The sequence below is a fragment of the Aplidium turbinatum genome, chromosome 9 (assembly GCF_918807975.1).
Source record: "Aplidium turbinatum chromosome 9, kaAplTurb1.1, whole genome shotgun sequence".
NCBI classification, from domain to species: Eukaryota; Metazoa; Chordata; class Ascidiacea; order Aplousobranchia; family Polyclinidae; genus Aplidium; species Aplidium turbinatum.
Window position 1 is genome coordinate 10,425,574 of NC_137480.1, and position 21,582 is coordinate 10,447,155.

The 21,582-nt window shown below is 39.9% G+C and overlaps 1 protein-coding gene across 1 annotated transcript in view; it reads left to right on the forward strand.

Moving 5' to 3' along the window:
* LOC145776672 (trafficking protein particle complex subunit 10-like) overlaps positions 1-19,839 on the forward strand; it is a 31,430-nt gene extending 11,591 nt beyond the window's left edge. Inside the window, exons 9-26 of the mRNA XM_082587903.1 lie at positions 3,078-3,220; positions 3,914-4,054; positions 4,655-4,801; positions 5,325-5,475; positions 6,788-6,872; positions 7,323-7,417; positions 7,695-7,787; positions 8,768-8,962; positions 9,604-9,746; positions 11,141-11,295; positions 11,629-11,784; positions 12,020-12,618; positions 13,047-13,157; positions 13,593-13,823; positions 14,422-14,595; positions 15,995-16,145; positions 16,524-16,736; positions 17,292-19,839. Of these exons, the coding sequence (XP_082444029.1) occupies positions 3,078-3,220; positions 3,914-4,054; positions 4,655-4,801; positions 5,325-5,475; positions 6,788-6,872; positions 7,323-7,417; positions 7,695-7,787; positions 8,768-8,962; positions 9,604-9,746; positions 11,141-11,295; positions 11,629-11,784; positions 12,020-12,618; positions 13,047-13,157; positions 13,593-13,823; positions 14,422-14,595; positions 15,995-16,145; positions 16,524-16,736; positions 17,292-17,446 (3,138 nt within the window). The 3' untranslated portion in view covers positions 17,447-19,839. The remainder of the gene's footprint in view (positions 1-3,077; positions 3,221-3,913; positions 4,055-4,654; positions 4,802-5,324; positions 5,476-6,787; positions 6,873-7,322; positions 7,418-7,694; positions 7,788-8,767; positions 8,963-9,603; positions 9,747-11,140; positions 11,296-11,628; positions 11,785-12,019; positions 12,619-13,046; positions 13,158-13,592; positions 13,824-14,421; positions 14,596-15,994; positions 16,146-16,523; positions 16,737-17,291) is intronic.
* The last annotated feature ends 1,743 nt before the right edge of the window (positions 19,840-21,582 follow it).

Consider the following 21,582-nt stretch of genomic DNA (forward strand, 5'->3'; position numbering starts at 1 on the left):
ACGTTTATTATATAACATTTGTGTTGGGATAAATTTACGTTGAAATCGTCGTCAGGGATGCAACATACTTCGCGGCATTTTACCTAGATCTTAGCTTAACCCTTTACACTCCAATGTTCCCAAAATGGGAACATGGGGTTGAAGTCGCGCACAGCTTTACAGAGACTTAATTTAAAAAATTTCTATTTTGGATATTGTTGTTGAATGATTATTGTTTCAGATGCATTTGTTGAAAAATTATTATTTGCAAAATTGTTCCTTTATGAAAGCGATGGATTTAGTCAAAAATCATATTTTTCAGCTTTCGAAAAAAAGTGCTTCTCGAAAACACAAATCAAACTTTTTTTCAAAATATTTGCGTTTTTTATGTGAGATTATTACTAATAACTTGTTTCCCCTACCATTTGTTTCGTTATATTTAACATTTTTCTTCTCATAATTAAATTTATACGTTGTTCCCAAAATGGGAACATTGGCAACATGTGGTACACAAATAACGGAGTTTATCTCAAAAAAGTTCTCACTACTTTTACCAAGAGAACATTTTCACAGCTTGATGCTGTCATAGCATGATATTTTCACAGCTTGATCTTAAGCAGAAAACACTTCTATGACTTCTATCGAAGGAACGGAAAGAGCTTGCAGATGTCGAAAAAAAGACAAAGCATCACTGAGCGACCCAAAAGAACTGCAGCCATTCGATAAGTTTCAAGCTCATGGAGGGAAAAGCATGTTTGAGAATTTTTCTCTGTTTTTTACTGGTGACATGTTCTCCTTACCCGTAGAGCAAACAAGCTTATATACAAGGGGGGACAAGAATAGGATAAACTTCAAAGTTGATGAGGTTGATATGAGAAAACTTATTGGCTTACTATCAGTGTTGTACGCGTCAATAAAATAAATTGACGGCGTCAGCGATAGCGTGAATTGCCTAAAAACTTCACGGCGTAAAGTACTGCGTAAGCTCTCAATGAAATTGACGCCGTCAGCGCTAATTTCAAGCGCTATTTTCTAAAACCATGAGCAGAAACCGTTTCCACAATATAAAAACGTAGGCCCTAGGCCTACTTCCACCTGGCTGACAATCATAATCTAGCTCAGTTTAAAATGGCCAAGGTACTGCCGCTGTTCGATCTGCTAAGGTCAAATTGTCAACAATTTGGTAGGCTACATTTCATTTCACCAGTTACTAAGCATTGACGAATCGATGGTTCCTTATCGAGGACTACACAGTGCAAAGCAATGTATAAAAGGAAAGCCAGTAAAGTTTGGTTACAAGTTATGGATGTTGTGTAGCTCCGATGGTTATCCCTACAACTTCGAAATCTACTGCGGTAAAGATGAAAGAAGAGCTGCCTTTGGGAGCACACGTAGTTGAGACAGTGCTGTCATGTGTTGCCGGCAAAGACCAACATATTATTCTCTTTGACAATTTTTTCACAAGCCATCAACTACTTACTGATCTTGCTGGAGAAAAGTGAAAACATCAGAGCATGTGGTACAATTAGAGAGAACAGGACCGGTTCCTGTCCTCTCTCCAGTAAGGAAACCTTCTAGAAAAAGCCTAGAGGAGAATATGATTACTGATCAGACGGCGTTGTAATTTGTGCCAGATGGAACAATAATTGTGCTGCCACTATTGCAAGCAATTACTGCGGTGTAGCACCAACTCAAACAGTTCAACGAAGAGTGAAACATAACGAAAAATCAGTAACACAACCATTTCTGATTGCTTACAATCAGGGAATGGGGGGTGTGGATGTATGTGACAGGTTGCTATTTTCTTACCGGCCACGACTTCGATCGAAAAAATGGTGATGATGATGGCGTATGAGCGATCTTTCCAGGCTAGATTGGAGGGCAGGAAATCTTCAGCCAATCAGCAGTCTTGTCGTCCAGGATTCTCAGACCATGCGCACCGTGTGGAGGCCGGTGGGTTAGGCAGTGGTGGATGACATGGTCTGCGGTCTGTTCCGTGGCACCACACTCGCATTCTGTTGAAGGAGCCAGGCCCCACTTGTGCATGTCCGAACGAAAGCGGCCGACGCCAGTTCGCAGGCGGTTAAGCCTGACCCACGCAAGCCTTGCGAGGGACATCCCTGGTGGACGGTGATCGGCGTCGGGTATGAAGTCACGGAGCGTGGAGGTGTGATTTTTCCACTCCGTGTTCCACATGTAGTTCGTCCAGTGTGCCGCACTTAAACTAAGTTGATGGAATCTTTTTGCCCATATTATCGACCTTTCAATTGTAGCTGCCTTCTGTTTTTATAATCACGTAAATCAATGTTCTGAAAACCACCTTCAGTTCAGGCGCGAGATTGCTCGGTCATTGGTGAAAGTGGAGAAACCTAGGCGTCGACTTGGGGAACCTACTGCACATCCGTCTGCAACCGCGCGATTCGACTCGTTGAATCATTTTCTTGTATCATCGTCACAAGGAAGATGTGTAGTGAGCATGAAAAATACAAGGTTGCAATGCACAAAATGCGAAAACCGACGCATATATATGCAGTGGCGCATACCACCACAAATAAAGTTAGTGACAGGGTAGTTGTAGAAAGTACAGCTACATGGTAGAAAGTACAGTGGTAGAAAGTACATTTGTTGTTTGTGGATCTCTTAAGCGTGTGTACTTTTGTTTATTGTCTTTTTCAATGCTATTGTATCGAATAAAGTAGGCTACCCAAGTTTACGTCGTATTCAAATACAAAACACGATACGATAGTTTTTGGTACCTTTACATGCCAACGTTCCCATTTTGGGAACATAATAAAAAACAAACAAAAAAATAAAAATTTTAAATTTTTTTCATAAAATATTCTTAGTTGGACTAAAAACTACAATATACAAAATGATCACAAACAAATAACGAGAGATAGTCTTCGCCGCCTGTAAAGGGTTAAGGTTAACCACCTACTGTGATAGCTAGCATCACATGTCAGTGGATGTCACTGCTCATACGCATAGTTCAAAACTTGGGTATTTGCATAATATTTGAATTTTTTACATTGTTTCTATTTTTGCAAACCCTTTCTTCTGATTCTGTTAATTTGCATTTCTACTTCTGTCACATTTAGATACTGCGGGAAGCCATATCGTCGAAGAGCAACTTTCAAAGGCAGTACTTCGAACTATCTGAGTTGGCCATGGGAACGTTTAAGCATATGGGCCACTTCAGGGCTACCAGGAGCATCGGCAGCGACCTAGCAGAATTTTATTTGTGAGTTGACAAAAATATATATTTGATTCTGTGAAACAAAACTAATCGTAAGAATTTCTGGAAAGTACATTCGTAAAAGAGAAAAGGATCAAGACTCAGTCTGGCGAACATAGCTTCGTTTTGTTGTTCCACCAGTAGTATTGAAAGTGTCTTTAATCCTTTGTCTTCACCATTTTGCATTTCATCTTTTTTTTGTCAAGACCCTGCCACAAATCCTTCTTCAGAGAAGGCACCATGCACCTTATCCATCATGCAAGATTGAAACTAGCTTAAACATCGTTGCTAAATAGCCGTTGTTTGAGAGCGAAAACTGATCTTTCTTATACTCAGCTTTACCAGATCGCTGACTCTGTGCATCTATTTTGTTTCAATGAACTAAATGAAGCATATTGGAGCCACCTCGTGTGACGAATTTGATTAAAGATCATTTACATAGACAGACAACCTTTTTTTCACCAATAAGATACATAGAATATGTAAATGTAATTTGATTGAAAACTTCGATAGCAGCTGAAAAGAGCAAAAATGTGCTTGTCTTTTATGAATTGTTTTTGTATCAAGTTTTTTCAAGTGTAAAAATGTTAGTAAAGCTGCAAACTTGATTTAACGGCTGTAGACGTTGAATCAATGTACTGTAAAAACGATTAATTTTCTGCCTGAATTTTAACACGTTCGGCGTTTATCTTTTAACAGATTGCTTGGCGAGCCCACCCAAGCGGAAGGTTATTTGGTCGACACCACTCGCATATTTGCAAGGGATGGATGGAAGGTCTTGTATTCGAAAGCGAACCAAGTTCTTGCCAAATGCTACAAGCAAATGCTGAACATTAAAAAGTGGGTTCTTTGCAATAGTCTCTCGATTAAGTTTTCATTCTGACCTGTCTTGTAGCATTCCTGAGTGGTTTTGGTTGCTGCACATAAAACGTGCATGCAACGATTTTACTGGATGTACAATTGTACAACTTGACCGGTTCTTTGGTGATTATATTATTTCGTTTTTATTTCAAACATGTTACATTTAATTTTTTTTTTATTCTAATGTTGTGCAAATATAATGAAAAACTTATGTAGTACTTTCGACAATATTTTACAAACGACTACAACATTATGTGTTGAAATAGTTTTGGCTTCTCAAATTTATTGTTTGTCAGAACGCTTGGCAGCCCGGAAAAATAACTAAGATTACGTGCATCCAACTACACAGCTCGTTAAATCAAAACTGGTCCTTTTCGTGTTGAGTCAAATTCCGTTGACATCACATGCGTTGAATCAATGTCGAAAGAGCCATTTTGCGATCTGGATGCCAAATACCACAAGACGTACAACAAAATCCGTCATATTTACATTGATTCAACGTTAGCAGAGAAATGACGGATTTTTCTGTCTGATGTGTGGCAACTGAAACGTCAATTCCATTGTTATTTTCTCTCGCAGATACCTTCGCTTGTGTTACGCCTTAATGTGCGATGACGTATTGAGCGTCACTGAAAGGTCGTTCTACTGTGACGAGTATCACGCGATGTCAACTGATCTCGGTGACCGCTTACTTTCGATGAACATATGGCCATTGGCTGCCATAAGGTGAAGTAGCATAATTTCTGACAACCATATTTTTGTTATCCGTCTTTGAAAAGCTTAAGGCTTTGGTAAGAAGTTGGTGAAATGGCGTGGCGGATAAGGCGCTCGGTTTGCAATCATGGTTCGACTCCCACCTTAAGCTGGTTGTTGAAAAACACCGTTCACCTACACCTATGGTGTAGATATAAATTAGCTGGGCAATGGGCAGTGTTGCTTTTATGTCCCAATGCATGGAATGAAGTATCGAAAAAGCATATTTGAAACAACTTGCCCGTTTTTGTCGTAGCACTGCTACTGCGGTTAGTCGCTACCGGTATAGCAGGCAAGTTTATATTGCACAAACACTGGTGAAGTATTTTACATTTTACAAAAACAATCTTAGTGAAATGGAACTGCATTTTTATACACAATGCTCTCGTGGTTGTAGATGCTACGTAGTTTTTGAAAAACATTACATGATTTTGTTTTCCAATACCGTATCGAGTTTTGATAGCTTTTCAGCAGAATATCTTGTTTTTTCATTCAGCTCCATCCGGTTTGAACCGGCTCAAACTAGTTTTCGGATCAAAAGCAAACAGCACGTTGAAATTTCCATCACGCTACATGCTCCCAAGCCAATGAACTTCCAGCAGCTGAGCATCAGTTTGGAGCACTCTACTACAGGCAATCGTCATTGGGCAAGTCACGCACAAGTTATCTGATGTTTGCGTCAACCCAGACAGCAAATGAAACGCCTTTTTACGTTGATTCAATGTAAAAAAAAAACGGTTAATTTGCTGTTTGGGAAGCTGAATAGTTTCTTCAGCAATTTCAAGTTTTGTCAAACGAATCTGCTTAATGAGTCTATTCTCAATTTCAGCTTTTTATGAACACTGAAATAGCGTGTTTTTTTTAATCCTCCTGTCTCATCATGGCCGACTTACTGAAGTGGCCATAGTCTCGCCCATTTTGTTCAATGTGTTAATGTATTTTAAGCCAGCAAGCAGGCTCTAGAAAATCTAGATATATGAGCTAGCCACAGCACAGAAAAAACGACAAGTTGTTTGCTAAGTGCTAGTGACCACAACCTAGGGATGGTAGAAGTAGGGGATTGCTTACTCAAAAGTAAGGTGGACAACTGGAGGGTCACAATGTTATGACAAAATTTTATGCAACTACAGCTTGAGGTCTACTGCCATATGTTGCATACTCAGGTGCAGTTTATATGACCTGCCCACGTGTGTACAAAGTGTGTATCGCCAAAATAAAAGTAGGAAATATATGATATCATGTTTATTTAATAGTATTCAAGTCATGGTAATGCAGTAGTAGACTTCACGTAACACCGGTAACAGTAGGTAGCCTCAAACTGCTGCAGTGAGGTTTTGCAGCTTTTCAAGCACCCCAAATTTTAACCAAATATAGCAATTCATTTGATGAGAATGAATTTACCTAAAAGCAAAGAAAACGTTGTGCAGTTCTGCCAATTTTTGAACTTCTTATTAACCCTCCAGTTGTCTATTTCGTAGGAAAAATCAGTAAAGTGAGTCGTCCCGGTATTCTACTGTCCCTACCACAACCGTAGTTCCCGAATACATTTTAAGAATTCCCAAACACTTGCAGTTCCCGCTACCAAAAATTACATCGAAAAGCTTGTGGTTTTCGTGGTGCAGTGGTTTGCTTTCACGTTTTGCTAATGTAATGTAATGTAGTTGGTTCGATCGTGACTTTTAACGTTTTCATTTGTTGTTTATTTCTTCAACCGCTGTATCATTTATGTTTGATCTCTATAAAAGATTTTATACGAATGGCAAATGACAGAGAATTTGGAAGACCATGATCGCCAACGTCTGTATCAGATCAGGCACATAATCATCATCATTATCGACAACGACAAAAACGTGAAAATTTCTGCAAAAAAACATAAATACTTCTGTAATCGAGGTCAACTAGATCACTAGATTCAGCCTTGTTATAGAATCCTGTCAACTTTTTTCTTCTTTGTAATAGGTTTCTAACGAAGGTGAATCCTTAGCTGTGAGTTCACCACCAAGTAAGAGAAGTCATGCCCCAATGCACAGCAATCAAACGCCAGGTGAATTAAATACTTTTCTAAAACATTTCCACCTCTGAACATACTTCTTTCTAGTTCTAATCAGATAAAGGACGACACCTCGCCAATGTATTGCCAAGGAATGTAAAAGTCGTGGATTTTTCAAACTTTACTTCACTGCTAACAATGTCGCTTGTTAGATGAAAAATTTATACGTCCATCGGTAGCATGTTTGCAACCAAGTTAACATTGGAAAGGCAAAACTGTCCCGCATCACTCATTAGTCATCATAATGAGCTGGGAGCAAGGTTTCAAGTTACTTTCTTGTAAAACGTTTAATGCAAAAAAATATGCTAGTTACTGTTAATAATAGTTAAATTTTGTACTTGAAAACGCAAAAATTTATTGGAATAAAATGTTTAAATTAGTCAAGTAAAACAAAGTTCAATAAAAATAGTTATTTTACGTAAGATGACACAGCACTTTTGTCAGGATCACGTGATCGGCATCGACATCAGTCTTCGACAAGCAGCAAGGACGTTATGATGGAGGAATTCGCCGTCATGGATTCAGAAGGATTTGTTAATGTAAGTGCGTCTTCTTCAGCCGTTTATTTTCAGGCAATGTTGAAGTCATTCCCTGAAAGCAGTTTGTAATAATCGTACTTCAGTTGGAAAAGTTTTTTACAGGTTAACCATTCTGTTGATCTAATCAAAAAATAAAAAGTCCAAAATGTAGATACTAAACTCATCTTTCAGCAAACGTTTCGTAAACTAAACTGTCTTCGTCTTCAGTGCTATAAAAAATGGAGTGTCGCCAGGGATTGCTTACGTTTGTTGCTTAATCAACGTCTATCTCTTTCAGCTCATTACTTTAAACTATAATGAATTCCGGATGGGACACCGGCCTCCTCCCTTTCCACCCTGTCTTACCTTGCACGACCAACGTGAAGTCAAAGTAAGTGTTGGCGATATCGCTTCAACCCTTATCTGGGCTACCAACGTGGTATTCTAGATTCCGTAAGCTTGCCACGGATGCCATGTACAGACCATATTACAAATACACCACTTTTAAACTGTTTACAAGATAGAGAACTAATGAACCTCATAACTTTAAGTACTCAAATTCTTCGGAAACATCGTCAGGAGACAATGAGAAGACGTCTGTCTGGGCGGTCGCTTTCTTGGGAGACCGGTCCGCGTTAGACAGCGAACGTTTTTTTTTTTCAATTTTCTGGCAGCATTAATTGATCAACCACGAACATTTTGGGATACTGCACGAAAGAAGAAACGCCTGTAAAATTTACAATTTTGTCATCTAGATTCAACTTGATTGAATGCGCATACTTACTTACATACACACATAGATACTTACATACACACATAGATACTTACATACACACATAGCCAATGTTGTTATGTGTAAGTGGCCTACCTCACAATGCATTGCATATACTGCACGTAGAAGGTTGCACATAGCTCGAAGCTGCAAGTTTTCGTCTGACTCTCTTAAGGAGCTAACGTCAGAATAAAATCAACCTAAATATGGTGAAGTATTGTATTGGTGCAATCTTCTACTCTTTTGTACCTCCAATTAACTCTTCATACACTGCACCCACGTTACACTCGGGAAGGTAGATGTTACGTTTTGCACCCATTGTGTTGGTGTAAGCGATTTTCTTTTGTTTTTTTTTGTGCTAGAAAAACGCATCTGTCAAAAAAAAACACGAGTACATAATTTGGCTACTTGGGTGGCTATTCACTACAGTTCTGATTTTATTCGCCAAAGAAATTGTGACATGACTGTATTGACAATCAAAACAAGAATATATATCAACTTTAAGTGATGATTACTGCATGAAATACCAAGGCTGTGAAGTCGGGCGACTACACGACTAAGTCGTCAATGGTGCTTTGAAGTTGAAGTTTTGTTTGCAGGATGGTGCTACCTTGTGGGCAGGTCTTACTTGCAGACACGCCCACGATTTATTGCGACGTCAAGAAAGCAACCCGTCCATGCGTAACAAGTACTCAACCGTGACGTCTGTTGCCATGGAAACGTACGAGCACCGTCTGACTGCATCAAATGTCGTCTTGCAACCGGGAAAAAACACGATTAAAGTTGAAATTGACGTGAGTGCTACCTTCCTCTTTGTCGTTTGAGCTTCGGGGGTGGGTTCGATTGTCTTCCCTCCCTTTTCCACGCTATTTTTTGGTCAATGAACAGACCTTTCCGTGAGCGGAAAATGATGTACTGAAGTTGTTGATGTAGTCTGCGACCTGAAGAAGACGTTCGGTTTGTGTCACATACTAGCTAGTATGTGAACGAGTAAATATTTACTTTTTAGCAGTAGCCGCCGTGTTCCTGCGATAAATTAGAAAGTAAACAAGGGGACATTTAAGTTGTTTTTTTTTCCTTCACTGACGTTTCTCGCACCATGACAATATGCATCCTCAAAGCGAATAACCCACAGTATAAAATTTCGACATGTGTTTTGTGTACCTATCTTAAAGTACTTTACGACCAGAATCTTTTTGTTGGGTTACCAAAACGGCATAGATTGCCAAATTTTGGTTAGATTACCATAAGGTTTCCTATTTAACAACAAACTGACGTTTTATTTTAAAGCAAACGTGATCTTAACAGTTGGTATTATGACGTCGACGTCTTGGTTGATGACGTCAAAAACCATTGTGCCGAGAAGGCGTTTTGATTCGTGCTCTCAATTATCATTTTCAGCCGCTCAAATTGCGATAATCAATTTTACCTTTAGACGGAAAACGAAGGATTTTATCAGATGCAGCAACTTCGTTTGTCTCTCCATAAAACCTATTTTGTTTTGCCACGCATCCTTCCCATAGTGGCCTACTCGGTGACCAAGCAAAAGCCGACTATCGTGATGAAGCCCAACGCCGGGTATGTGGATTCCTATATATTCTCACCGTGAAACGTACACATAACCCTGAAACTGCATATCTGATGTCACTTACCAGACACAAATCAGTCGTTTTTGCATCGATTCAACGTTTGTAGACGACTGAGTTGTTGTCTAGGCTGCCACCCCATTTTTGGGCTCATCTATCAAGTCTGCAACATAAAACGTAAGCTCTACTGTCGTTTTCGAGGAATAAAACCCACTATATTGCTAGAGGTTTATTTTCCATCAAAATCCAACTGTACGCTGTAGGTCTCGTTACTTCAGCAACGCTTTACCGCTGTCATTTGCAGCAATAGCTACGATGTTGAAAAACCATGCAGAAATGAGCAACAGTTGAAGACCTTATTTGTTTGGTTAATTACATGGTTATAATAATCATTCGCTATCTCCGCTTGCAGCAGATTGCGCATTAACATGGGTTACTTGACAGGGTTCCATGTGATTTTATGAGCCGTACTGCTTCCATGCTGGCTCAAGGCAGATTGGAAGAGGGTGATATGTCACCAGATTATTACCCGATTTATTGCTCACTGCGTTATGCAAGGAAGAGCACAATCGGTACCCTTTTTAAAGTCTTTGGTATGACTCGAACTGGAATCGAATCCAGGGCTACCAGAGCCGAAGGCGATAACCACTGAGCCGCGGGTGCTTACATGATTATAAAAGTCCCCAATTCCTAACATAAGTTTATTTATCTTTGCTGCAAAAACAGCCTGTTAAAGATAGTAAACCATTATAGGTTACCAAACCATAGCCACATTACCATTTCTTAATCATTGCTATCAAAGTTGAACAACTTTACATTTCTTTCTGCACATGTCGAGATGACACAACCAACTGACGCTGCTTCAAATATTACTTTGAGCCATTAAAAAGCTTTGTTTTAAAGTAGAAAAAAATCGCTGTTGATTGAGCCACACTTCAACTACAAACGGGTTCTTTTTGCTGTCAATTTCACTGGCGTCCTGGAGTTTTTTTTCGCTGAGACTTTTTGGTTATTTGTCCGAAATGACTTAAAAAAATCGGTCATTTTTTATTTATTTCGGTCGTTTTTTTCTGATGAAAATATTTCCTTTCAAGTAGCTGATACAAACCAAAATTTGCACTTCCTCACTAGTTACAACATTAAGTTTCGCTGAGAAACGTTGTTTTTTTCGGCATTTTGACCGAATTGACTATGTATTTTTTCGGACATTTTGACCGAATTGACTATATTTTTTCGAACATTTTGCTAAAAAATCGGTCAATGACCGATAAATGACCGAAAAAAAAAACAAAAAACCCAGAGTAGCCAGACCTACAGAGGTCCAAAGCTTCTGTCAAAAGCTTGTTTCGATCCGAAGATAAAGATTAATAATAATTCTATGCACAGGTTGATATGCGGAAAAGTAGAGAAAATATCTTTAGTTCTTTCTCTTGGAGACTATCAAATCCATGAAGAAGATGCCAATCGGAACTTGGTTTTTGATCTTCCTTCCAATGTACACCTCTTGAAAGTCATATCCTGTTCCGTGGCCAATGCGAATGGTGTGTGACTGTGTGTGCTTTGTGAAATAAGCTCACTAAATTTGCTTTTAGTTGTAACGATTGGATTAAAATGATGCGGTCTTTAATATGTATTGCGTTGACTGTTCCCTAAACGCTATACGGGCATTTTAATTTTCCTGTTTGAACAAGATCTGTTGTTTAATTTTTAAGAAGGTACCATTACAAACCGACACTTTCAACCTTAGAAGGTAAGAGTCACGTAACCCAAACAGCAAATCAACCGTTTTTGACATTGTCAAAAATGATTGATTTGCTGTCTGGGTATATTATATTTTAAACTGCCGCATAACCTTTGACGAAATATGTTCGCAGACGACGACGAGGATCCCAGTGAAGTCGCCCTCGAAGTTCCGCTGACGTCATTGCAAAACGAGGCCATCTTGCCACTCCCCCTGTCACGCCCACATTCTGTGGTGACGATGCAGCTTGCTTGCATCTGCCTGCTTGAACAAACTCTTCATCAGTTAGGTGAGCCTATGGTGTGAATCTCTACCATCCCCCAGTTACCATGGTTACTTTGATTTACTTTTATGGTGCCGTTCACAGCCTGATCGTAGGTGAGTTTGTTTCAACAAAGCTAAAAGAAATTGTGATTAGGTATGTAGCGCTTTTGTGTATTTTTGTTGTTTCAACGTCAAACATTACACTTAACCAACTGTTTAGATTTTATTTCATGAAATGATGATTCATGTTTTTTTTGTAGAATACAAAAAGCGTCATAGAAGGACACACAGTGCACCCCCTGCCACATTTTCGCGCTCCCCGAAGTCTACCCCTAGGCACCGTGCCATCCAAGAAGTGAAATCTCCTGAACAAGAGCCCTCCAACGATCAAATAAAGCCTGAAACGCATTCAACGAACGGTGAAAAGGAAAACAATCTCGATTCGTTGAAAACTTCCAACTTTGTGACTCCCGATAAGACATCGAAGCCAGACAAACTTGGAGATTTTAAGAATAGTTTGAAAGAGACTCTAAAATTTGACGTGTCCCCTTTAAAACTCTTCCGATCAAAGTCATCAGCCGATCCCATTCCCAAGAATCTCAAGATCAATTTTGCCAAGCCTTGGGGAGAATACATCGATGAATCGGCCAATTCTGACAGTGACGTGCCGTCAGTCCGCATCAACGGTGACCTCATCGAAGTGACGTTGGACGATGACGACACGGTCGATGACGTCACGAGCGTGGTTTTGCCTCCGAGGAAGACAACCAATGAGATGACCAAACAAGAAGACGAGACACCGAAACACCCCAAGATACTGCAGTACTCGGAAGAAGATATTAAGCCTGTTGGAAACCAGGTCAGCTGCGCCTTTTTGTGAATGTTGGAGCATCTGCGATTTATATTGTTTTTACAAAAAGTGATTCTTTGGTGCTTAGCAAAGAAATATATTGAAGTGGCTTATGCGCGTTTTCCTTTTACAACAATGCTTTCAAATTGTTAAAGAGATTTTAGTTTGTAGTTTACTTACTGTCAACAAATAAGAACCACTGTGGTCGCCATAACGTACACTACCATTGTTTCTCTTGCACATATTCTTCAAATCCATTTTTTGAAAGATTTCACACGATTAATTTGCTTGATAGTGGCCGTAGTTGCTAATTTAAAGCACTTCAATTGCAACATTCTCTCATAAATTAATGCGCGAGTGGTTTTTGTTTCAACTCTTGTGTTCAGCCCCTTGTCTTTGCAGCGATTCTGTTGCTAATGAACAAACCACTTTAACAGGCCTTCACTCACGTGCGTCATTCCCCGTCAAAATCAGACGCCGACCTTCGCGGTTTCCTTTCCAAGCCAAAGATAACCATCGAAACGGAACAACTTTCTTCGCACTGTGAGGTACCGTGATGACACTAGTAAAAGCTACTGTGCGGTTTGAAACCTTTGCCTTCGCAGGTATACGAAGCTGTGATACTGGTTGGAGATTTTTTTTCGTGAAATGCGTTTTTGGCTTTGACCAGACTGTTCGGGTAATGGAAGGTTGAATGTTGAATATCATATGACTCGTCTCAGTAAAGTTCAACATTCTGTGAACTTTTCAAGTTTTCATACGCAGACAAAAGCTTACTAGCAAATGCATGGTTGTGAAGAAAGATCTTAAGTCAAACGCTTATTTACTTATAACGAGTTTACATACTAACCTCTAGGTGGCGTTGCTTCGGTTCGTATGCTGTAGAAGATTCCAGATAAAATGAACGAAAAAGCAACGAAACTAGCCTTGTGTTTTCGATATATATCGAAATCTGTTTTAATTTCGTTCATCATCTTCACCAGATAACCATTGTGCCACCATGGGACGACGTTTCTCCGGTGACGTCATCTCTCTCGCTCATTCGTCCGCTGGAGTTCACTCATGCGTGGAATTATTCTGGCCGCAAGCAACGCTACGTTTCCGTGACTGTCGATAATGTGACGTCAGAAGAGTTGACGTTGCGTCGTCCGAAAGTTCGCTTCACAAACGTGAGCAGTGCGGAAGTGACGTACATGGGAAAACAAAGCGATGTGGTGAGTTGGTTTTTGAAACCACTAAAGAAGATTTTTTATCCCTCTTGCATCAAGTGAAGCCAGAAAGCGAAGTTACAAAACTAATTCACGATTTGGTAGTGACGAATAGGGCAAGTTGTTGATAAGGTAAAAAAGTAAGAAAATTGCACTTATTTGGAAGGAAAGTTGCATTTATGGACGAGCACTTAAAACTGCAACACTTTATTCATATGCTTTATTCACATACAACGCCAAATGTTCCCAAACATGCTGTGTTGAAAATTAACGATGGCTTGCGCAACATGCATTGCTGAAGGTTCGCACAACACTGCACGAAGTTGCTTGGCTGTGTAGCCTGGTAATTTGGATATGTTAGAGTAATGTTTGGCGCATTTCGACAATCGTTGTTAGGTCACTATTCAGAGTAAAAAAGGCAAAAACGATTTTAAGCAAACTTTTTAGAACTATTTTGTTAGTTGTTGCTATCCAGTAAGTCAACAAACAGACATTATGCGTGCTTTAATTTCACTGGTCACAGTTATAAGACCATTCTCCAGACAGCAAATGCCGTTTTTTACATTGATTTCACTGATTTACTATCTGAGTCTTATGTCTCCAGCTATTGAAGTCGAAGGGTTCCTGTACATTTGTGTGGCGAGTTGAGATGCCAGGCTGTTCCACGTCGCAACTGTCAGTGCAACATGACGTATGCATTGCGGTCTCTGACTACGATGATGACGTAGACGAACTTTTTTCCACTGCCACTTACAAGTTTCAATTGGACAACATTCAAGTGAGTTTCCCAAACAAGGGTAGTTGTTCTTTTCACCTATTTGAGTCTGTTGTTTGAATTCAATCTTTCAAGTTTTATTCTGAGTTTGTGCTTCAACTATTGTTTCTTCATCGTTTGAACCTTCTTCGCTACTCCAGAAGTCGAGGGGCTCTGCCTTTCACCACCCTTGGGAAGTGGCGGCGACTCGGTTTAGATGTTTGGGCAGGTGTCGAGTAGCCACTGAATAGATTCGTCATCCAGTTCACGCAGACCATATTGCGCATGGTAAATGGTGCAGTAACAGATGGTGTGGTCTGCGGTTTGTTCCTCCTTGCCCCACTCACAGATTGCGGATGGAGCCATTCCCCAATTGTGCATGTTGGAGCGGAATAGTCCGACGCCAGTGCGCAGGCGGTTGAGCCGCACCCAGGCGGTCGGCAAAAACATTCCGATTGGATGGGGGTCGGAGATGAAGCTTTGGTGTCTTGAGGAGTTCTTCTTCCTCTCTGAGCTCCATTGGTGGTCCGCCCAAGTAGCCGCACTGATGGATTGGTCTTCAGCAGTGTTCATCAAGAGTTGTGCGGCCTATACAAATTAGTGTCTCGATTTCAGTCCCTGGGATTGCTCGCATACAGACTCGTAGAGGCTTCAGTGGAGCAAGTGGTTGATTCCGTGAATCCAGCCGATCGAACAGTCTTGTTGCGGCTGAGTTAGAGGCAGCACCTGTTGAGGCATGAACATAAGAGCGGTATAAAGTTTCGCACTATAAATCTCAGCACAGCGTGTATTGGTGGAGGAGTTTGCAAAAGTACAGTTCAAGCTCTCATGGACAAACTTGGGAAGGTCATGCTTCCTGCTTTGGGTAGACTCAGCTAGTGAGGAGTGTGGAATTTCTAGCTTGTCTGCAGAAGTGCAGTGGGTCTCTTGGAGGAGGATGACGAGAGCTCGGTTCTTATCAGCGAGCTGCTCGATCACATGGATCGTGCTGAATGTGATGCCCGCAGCATTCAGTTGTAGGATGGTGGGACGGCTGTCCTTGTCGACAGTAGAACTTCCGCGCTCTGAAAAGAGCGGTTCCCGTGGAGTCTTCTAAACGTTCGAGATCGAGGTTTCGACAGTCTTCGTTTTGCATTCTCATGCTACTTACAGGAAGACCGTGTAAAGGTGAAGAAGAAGAAGAAGACCTATTGTTTGACTTTATTTTTTGCCTGCTGCCTTGGCGCATAGTTTGGCTTTTGAGTTCACGATCGAAGAGTTGCTGGTTCGATTCCTGCTAAGCGTGCTCATTAAAGGACTTAAACCGAAACCAGTATCCTATAAAAAAAATTACGTGCGAAAAGAACATTCAGCATTTACTCAACCATTGTACTGCAATGAACCACATTTTCAAACATTTCATGTTTAATTGTTTATACTTTAGCCTATCTACGCCGTGAAATGGTGGCCATCTTCTCAAGACCATGAACTACGCAGTGGCTTCATGTCGACTTTACGCATTGAAGTGGACAGGTTGAGAGTGGACCCGGGTATCGAACCCACGCCTGACGGGAGCCATCTGCTGATGTTCCAAGGTTCTGTCTTACAGCTTACGTAATTGTGAATCAGTAGAATATGACCACTATCTCAGGCAATAAAAACCACCACTTTTACATAGATTCAACGTTTGCATACGTTCGACTCATGTAAAAATGACTGATTTTGCTTTCTGCGATCAAGTGATGTAGCTGGTGTGTGTTTAATGTTCTGGCTACGTTAGTGTTGCATGACTGTTTCGAACTACATTTTATGAAGTAAAATGTCATTTCGCCAAATCAAATTGCTTTTCGAGTATTTCTTAGTATCCAGTCTTCACTTCTTCCTGTTTTACGTCTCATTTTCCGGATGTCGGGGTAGCACGGGGTCTGTCACTGGACAAAAATATCACAGATGAACTCTAGTTTTCTCTTCAGTTGTGGACAACCGCGGCAGATGGGCAGTGTGTGGGAAGAGCACAGGAGTCTTAACTTTGAAAGGAAGATCCATTTCCAACAATACCCAAGTCGGTGATGACGTCACGAACAAGGCAACGGCCACACTTGAGGTGATGCCTCTGGCTTCCGGCCACCTCCACCTTCCACATGTTCTGTTGAACAGATACATCAAAAGGCGATGCAGCGAGTTTGGTGGGTTATGAACAAGTTAACATTGTAAAGAGCAGTAGCATTTGGCCAACCATAAAGTAACGTTTGGATACATTTTATGTGCGTATTCCACTTGTTGTTTAGTAATGTCGATTCAATTGTGGATCCGCTTTTTCAAGTTCTTGCGGCGAGATTACATAGACTTAAACATTTCATGCTTTTCTAAAAACCAAAACATGTAAAGAAATTGTAAATGTCAAGAGTTTCTGAGCCAGTAAATTTACAATTTTACATCGTTTCAACGTCACCAGACGTTGGCAACTTTTAAAAACACAACATAAAAACGACAAATTTTGCGGGCTCAGTTGACCTCAAGCCTATCTTTGAAACTCACCTTGATTAATCAAGAAAATGAAGTATCTTCTGACAGGTGTCAATCTACGCCGATCAGTTAGTCTATGTCAATCAGCTTAACTGAAGATGATCTAGCTTCTAGCTGACCGAAATCGATTTTTAGCTGTGTGTATGATTGAACCTACTCATGTGAAAATATATTTCTTTGCATCACATCGATTAAAGTTCTTCTCACTTCCACAGATGAGCAGTTAAGCTCAACCGACAGTCCTGTTCTCAAACCACCTCTGTTAAAGCCGTTTGACCGTGGCGAAGTCCTTTATCGCGATCAAGGAAGACAGTTCAAGGTTTTGTCGTCTGAAGACTCTGATACTGAACATACAGTGACAAAGTTATGACACCAGTTTGGCACTGTCTTGTGACGTGAAGTCGTGTTAGTTCAAACCAAATGGCTGCTACAACAGCATTAAACACTTATTTTAAAGTGAGCCTGCTGTATTGAAATACCACTTTAAAGCCAGAACAACGCTTTTTCAACCAGTGTTATATTTTTGCTCTTTTAAAAAGTACGTTTGCCTCGCAATATCTCAAGTACTTTGTTTTTTTCTTATTTTCTTGGTGGAATATTGAATAGAATATCCTTAGCAAGCGGGTGTTGAGTGAAAATCAACGATTGGGCTGTGATGACGTGTTAATCTAATTTGAAGTTCCTAGACAGCTAATTTGTCATTCTTACATCGATTCAACGCAATACACAGACGTTGAATCAATGTAAAAATGACGGATGTTGCTGTATTGGGTTGTCCGTTTGCTTCCTTGTCAATTATTTTCTGTTTATTGCACAACCCAGACAGGTTGGTGTTGTCCGTCATTTTTACATTGATTCAACGTCTGGAAATATCGTGTTTTGTACCCAACCAGCAAGTCGTTTATTTTTTGCAATGTCTGCAGACGTTGAAGCAATACAAAGAACAGATAACATTATTTACCTACTGGGTAGTTGCTCGACTATTATTCCAATGCGTTTCTGGAAAGGTTACTCAGCAAAAACATCAAAACCCTTACAAAAAGTTTTAACGTTTTCTCGACTTAATATTGTCTTGCGTTGAATTGTCGTAAAAATAATGCTGTTTCTACTTTGGGAAAACGACTTTGTTTCTGTTTTTGCAGACAGCAGAATCCGTCATTTTTACATCGACTACAACATCTGCAGACTGGGTTACTGTCTTGGTTGTACGACAACCACCAGAGCTTTTTGACGCTCAATATTGATTGAGCAATTTGTGTTTGTTAACTGCCCTGATGATTTATGTCTTTGTGCAAATACACACCTTAACTGCCCACTTAGCATTCAGCGATTCCCATTTTACCAACTGAGCTATTACCAGTTAAGACAGCGCCGTATAGCGGTAGCTCGAGCAATATTTCAATGTTCTTTTGGTGGTGCTCCCGATTCCAAATTGACCAGTGGAATCCGGTGAGCTTCACACGTTAAAAATTTTCATTTATATGCAATATTGGTAGACAGCGAACTTGGTATCACGCGAGAGTATTGGTAAAATGCATTTGTTATTAAAGTCATATCTTAATGAATTGTTCACAATTTGCTTTTTTTCAATGCCACAGAGGCTGTGCAGCGTGCAGCTGCTACAATTATTAGGATACAAAAACTTTAGAATTACTACCTCGAAGAAACATTACATATTGTTGATGACAGCTTTGTTTCAAATATTAGTAATTTCATACGCATTCAGTTGCTCTTGCTCATATCAATGCATTGCGAATCAACAGAAATGAGTGAAAGTAGGATTGAGTGTAGTGAGGTTGTTTATGAATAGACTGTTTTTTAAAACTACTGTATGAAAATTAGAATATATCGTGGAACAATCTTCTGGCCATGGCATTATCGCAGATGAACAAAAACTCTAAAAGTGTTTTTGTACACTTAAAACAAAGGTCTGCCTTCAGCGCCTCAGCTCGATCTTCCTATTGTATTTACTGCTTTTGTTGCTGATAACTAAAAGTATTACCGAGACAGCAAAATGCGTCATTTTTACGTTGTCAATGTAAAAATGACGGATTTTGCTGTCTGGGATAGTCATCTGCAATAGTCATCAAATCATAATGTTTTCAAGAATTCTCGAATCTATTTCAATCATGTTTGTCACAAGCGAATTTCATGTTCCGAAGTTATCGAGGCTCATGATACCACAGATAGACTGCAGTCAGCAGAGCTACCTTTTACATCATTTCAAGGACACTAGAGGTTGAAACGATGTAAAAAAATAAGCTTGCGTTGCTAGCTAGTAGCCTATACCTTGCATGGTTGAAAGTTCTTGATACGTATCCGGAAAGTTGGTTCAGCTTCAAGTTTTGCTTGTTTGGACAGCATATATGAACCTTTTCCTTTGACACACACAAAGTTTTATTTAAGTTTCACTTCTGTTAAAATTCTTGATGCAAAATTTTGAGACATATTTATTGAAACTTGTGCATTTTTCTTTGCGTCGCTTTTCAGGCTTGTACTTAGAACATGGTTTTGTTTGCGTTTTCATTCGTCCTTTGTTTTCGATGCCTATTCTATGCTTTGTCTGAATGTAGTTTATCGTGCTAGTTTCACTTTAGTTGAAGTCTCCTCTATTTCAAGCTGTTTTCACCTGAATACACATGTATTGTGACATCATCCCCCGTGGCTGGTGTTAGTGACAAATCCATGACGTATTTACAATTTGTGACGTGGTGAGTTCTGGTTACGAAGTTTGTTTGCAGCAAACGTATTACAGGATTTTTTTCCCGCATGGAAAGCTTTCAACAAAACTAGACGCTTTTATAGCTACGCAAGTTATTGCGCACTTGGATGCAAGCTTCTATCAATTCGGGTCATTAAAACAATCAATCCTTTGAAACCAGTTAATGCTCTCACAATCCTAACACAAGAAGCTAATCAACTGAGAAATCTAATAAGAGCTGTCACCATTATAAAGCCACTTTTAAATTGGTCACGGCTTCGTTCAAAGCGTTGCAAATTCGAGACAATTGCTCTGTCTTTAATCGATTTTTACGATTTCAAAATTGTAAAACAGGGTCAATGAACAGTCTTCTAACAGTATTGATGGTTTTTCAACTTACGGCGGTTTAATGAAATTGGAGATTTTGCGTCACACAAAATTTGCCGAGCAAATATATGTGATGTCCCGCTTCTTTCGCATGAGACAGATTTTTTAAAGTCAAGAGAAGTTAGTGATAGAAAGGCTAGGTCTGAATGGCTTCGTCCAGCTTTACTCTACCATGCAGCAGTGTGGTGCCTCAAATGAAGAAGTATTTAAGAATAACGTGATAGGTAGTTTGTTTTTTCGCGTCATTCGTAGGTTTCTCATAGAGCAAAGTTTTATTTCTACTTTGATGGTGTAAAAGCGACCAACTTCTTTTAAGTCGACTGAGCTTGACTCAAGTAGGACGGTGTTCCAGAGTCCAGACCATGTTCTATTCAGTGCCTTGATCGATGGATGAATGAAATAGTTTCATAAACCAATTAATTAAACAGTGTCAGATAGCGTTGGTAATAATAATCGTGCTTTTATTTGCGCCCATTGCGATAACATACAGTACACTGCGATCACAGATGCGATACAACAGGCGACAGGAAGCAGCGAAGTGACATAGTCTTCGAGTCAGCTGCTCCCCTTATTTTGGCTTGCCATTAAGTGTCTTTGCCGAGACACAGCCGCGTGCTCTGGAGCGGTGTCGAACCCACGTTCTTTCAAAAGTTGCGCAGACGTTCTCACCACTCGGCTATGCAGCCGGTAAGCTACTTTTGGACTCGGACCTAAAATAAATTTAGTGGCCTGACACCCTTCCATCGGGCTCGGGAAGTTAAAAAAAATGTTGCATATATTTTTGCTATTCGACGCTTTCTTCTTGCTGATCAAAATTACCCATCATCACCTTGTGGAAGGCTTTACATCAGGGTTACTCGACTGATGTTAACAAATGTCCAGTTTGACAAGTTGAATATTTTTAGCGGTCCGGTCACGGACATATTTACTCAATTTAAGTATACTGACGTAAACGGACGTATTTACTTATTTTACTGTTGCGTGTCTTATGACACGCAACACACAAGATTGGACACACAAGAATACACCTGTCCAAAGTTTAATCCAAGTGGCATTGACAGACAGCTGTGACCTGAAAGAGCCACACAATCTAAACAACTCCATTTGTGTATTTCGAAATAAAAGCAAGCAAATCATGTTTAATTGAAGCGGTCAATTTTGCATTCGACTGGGTTTGATCCAAATTGGTTGAGGTAGTAAAGTGTATTTTTCATGATGCGTATCAAAGTAGCCGACATTAGACTGGATAAAAAAAATTACAACACTTTAATCAAAAAAATAAAATATGCGAATCTAAAACACAAAAAATACGACACCTTGAAACTTTCTTTTTACAGGTTGTACGCGAAATTATGGTGAGCTTTAAAGTAACCATACTAAACAACAAAATGCAAGTTTCACGAAGCTTTTTCACTTTT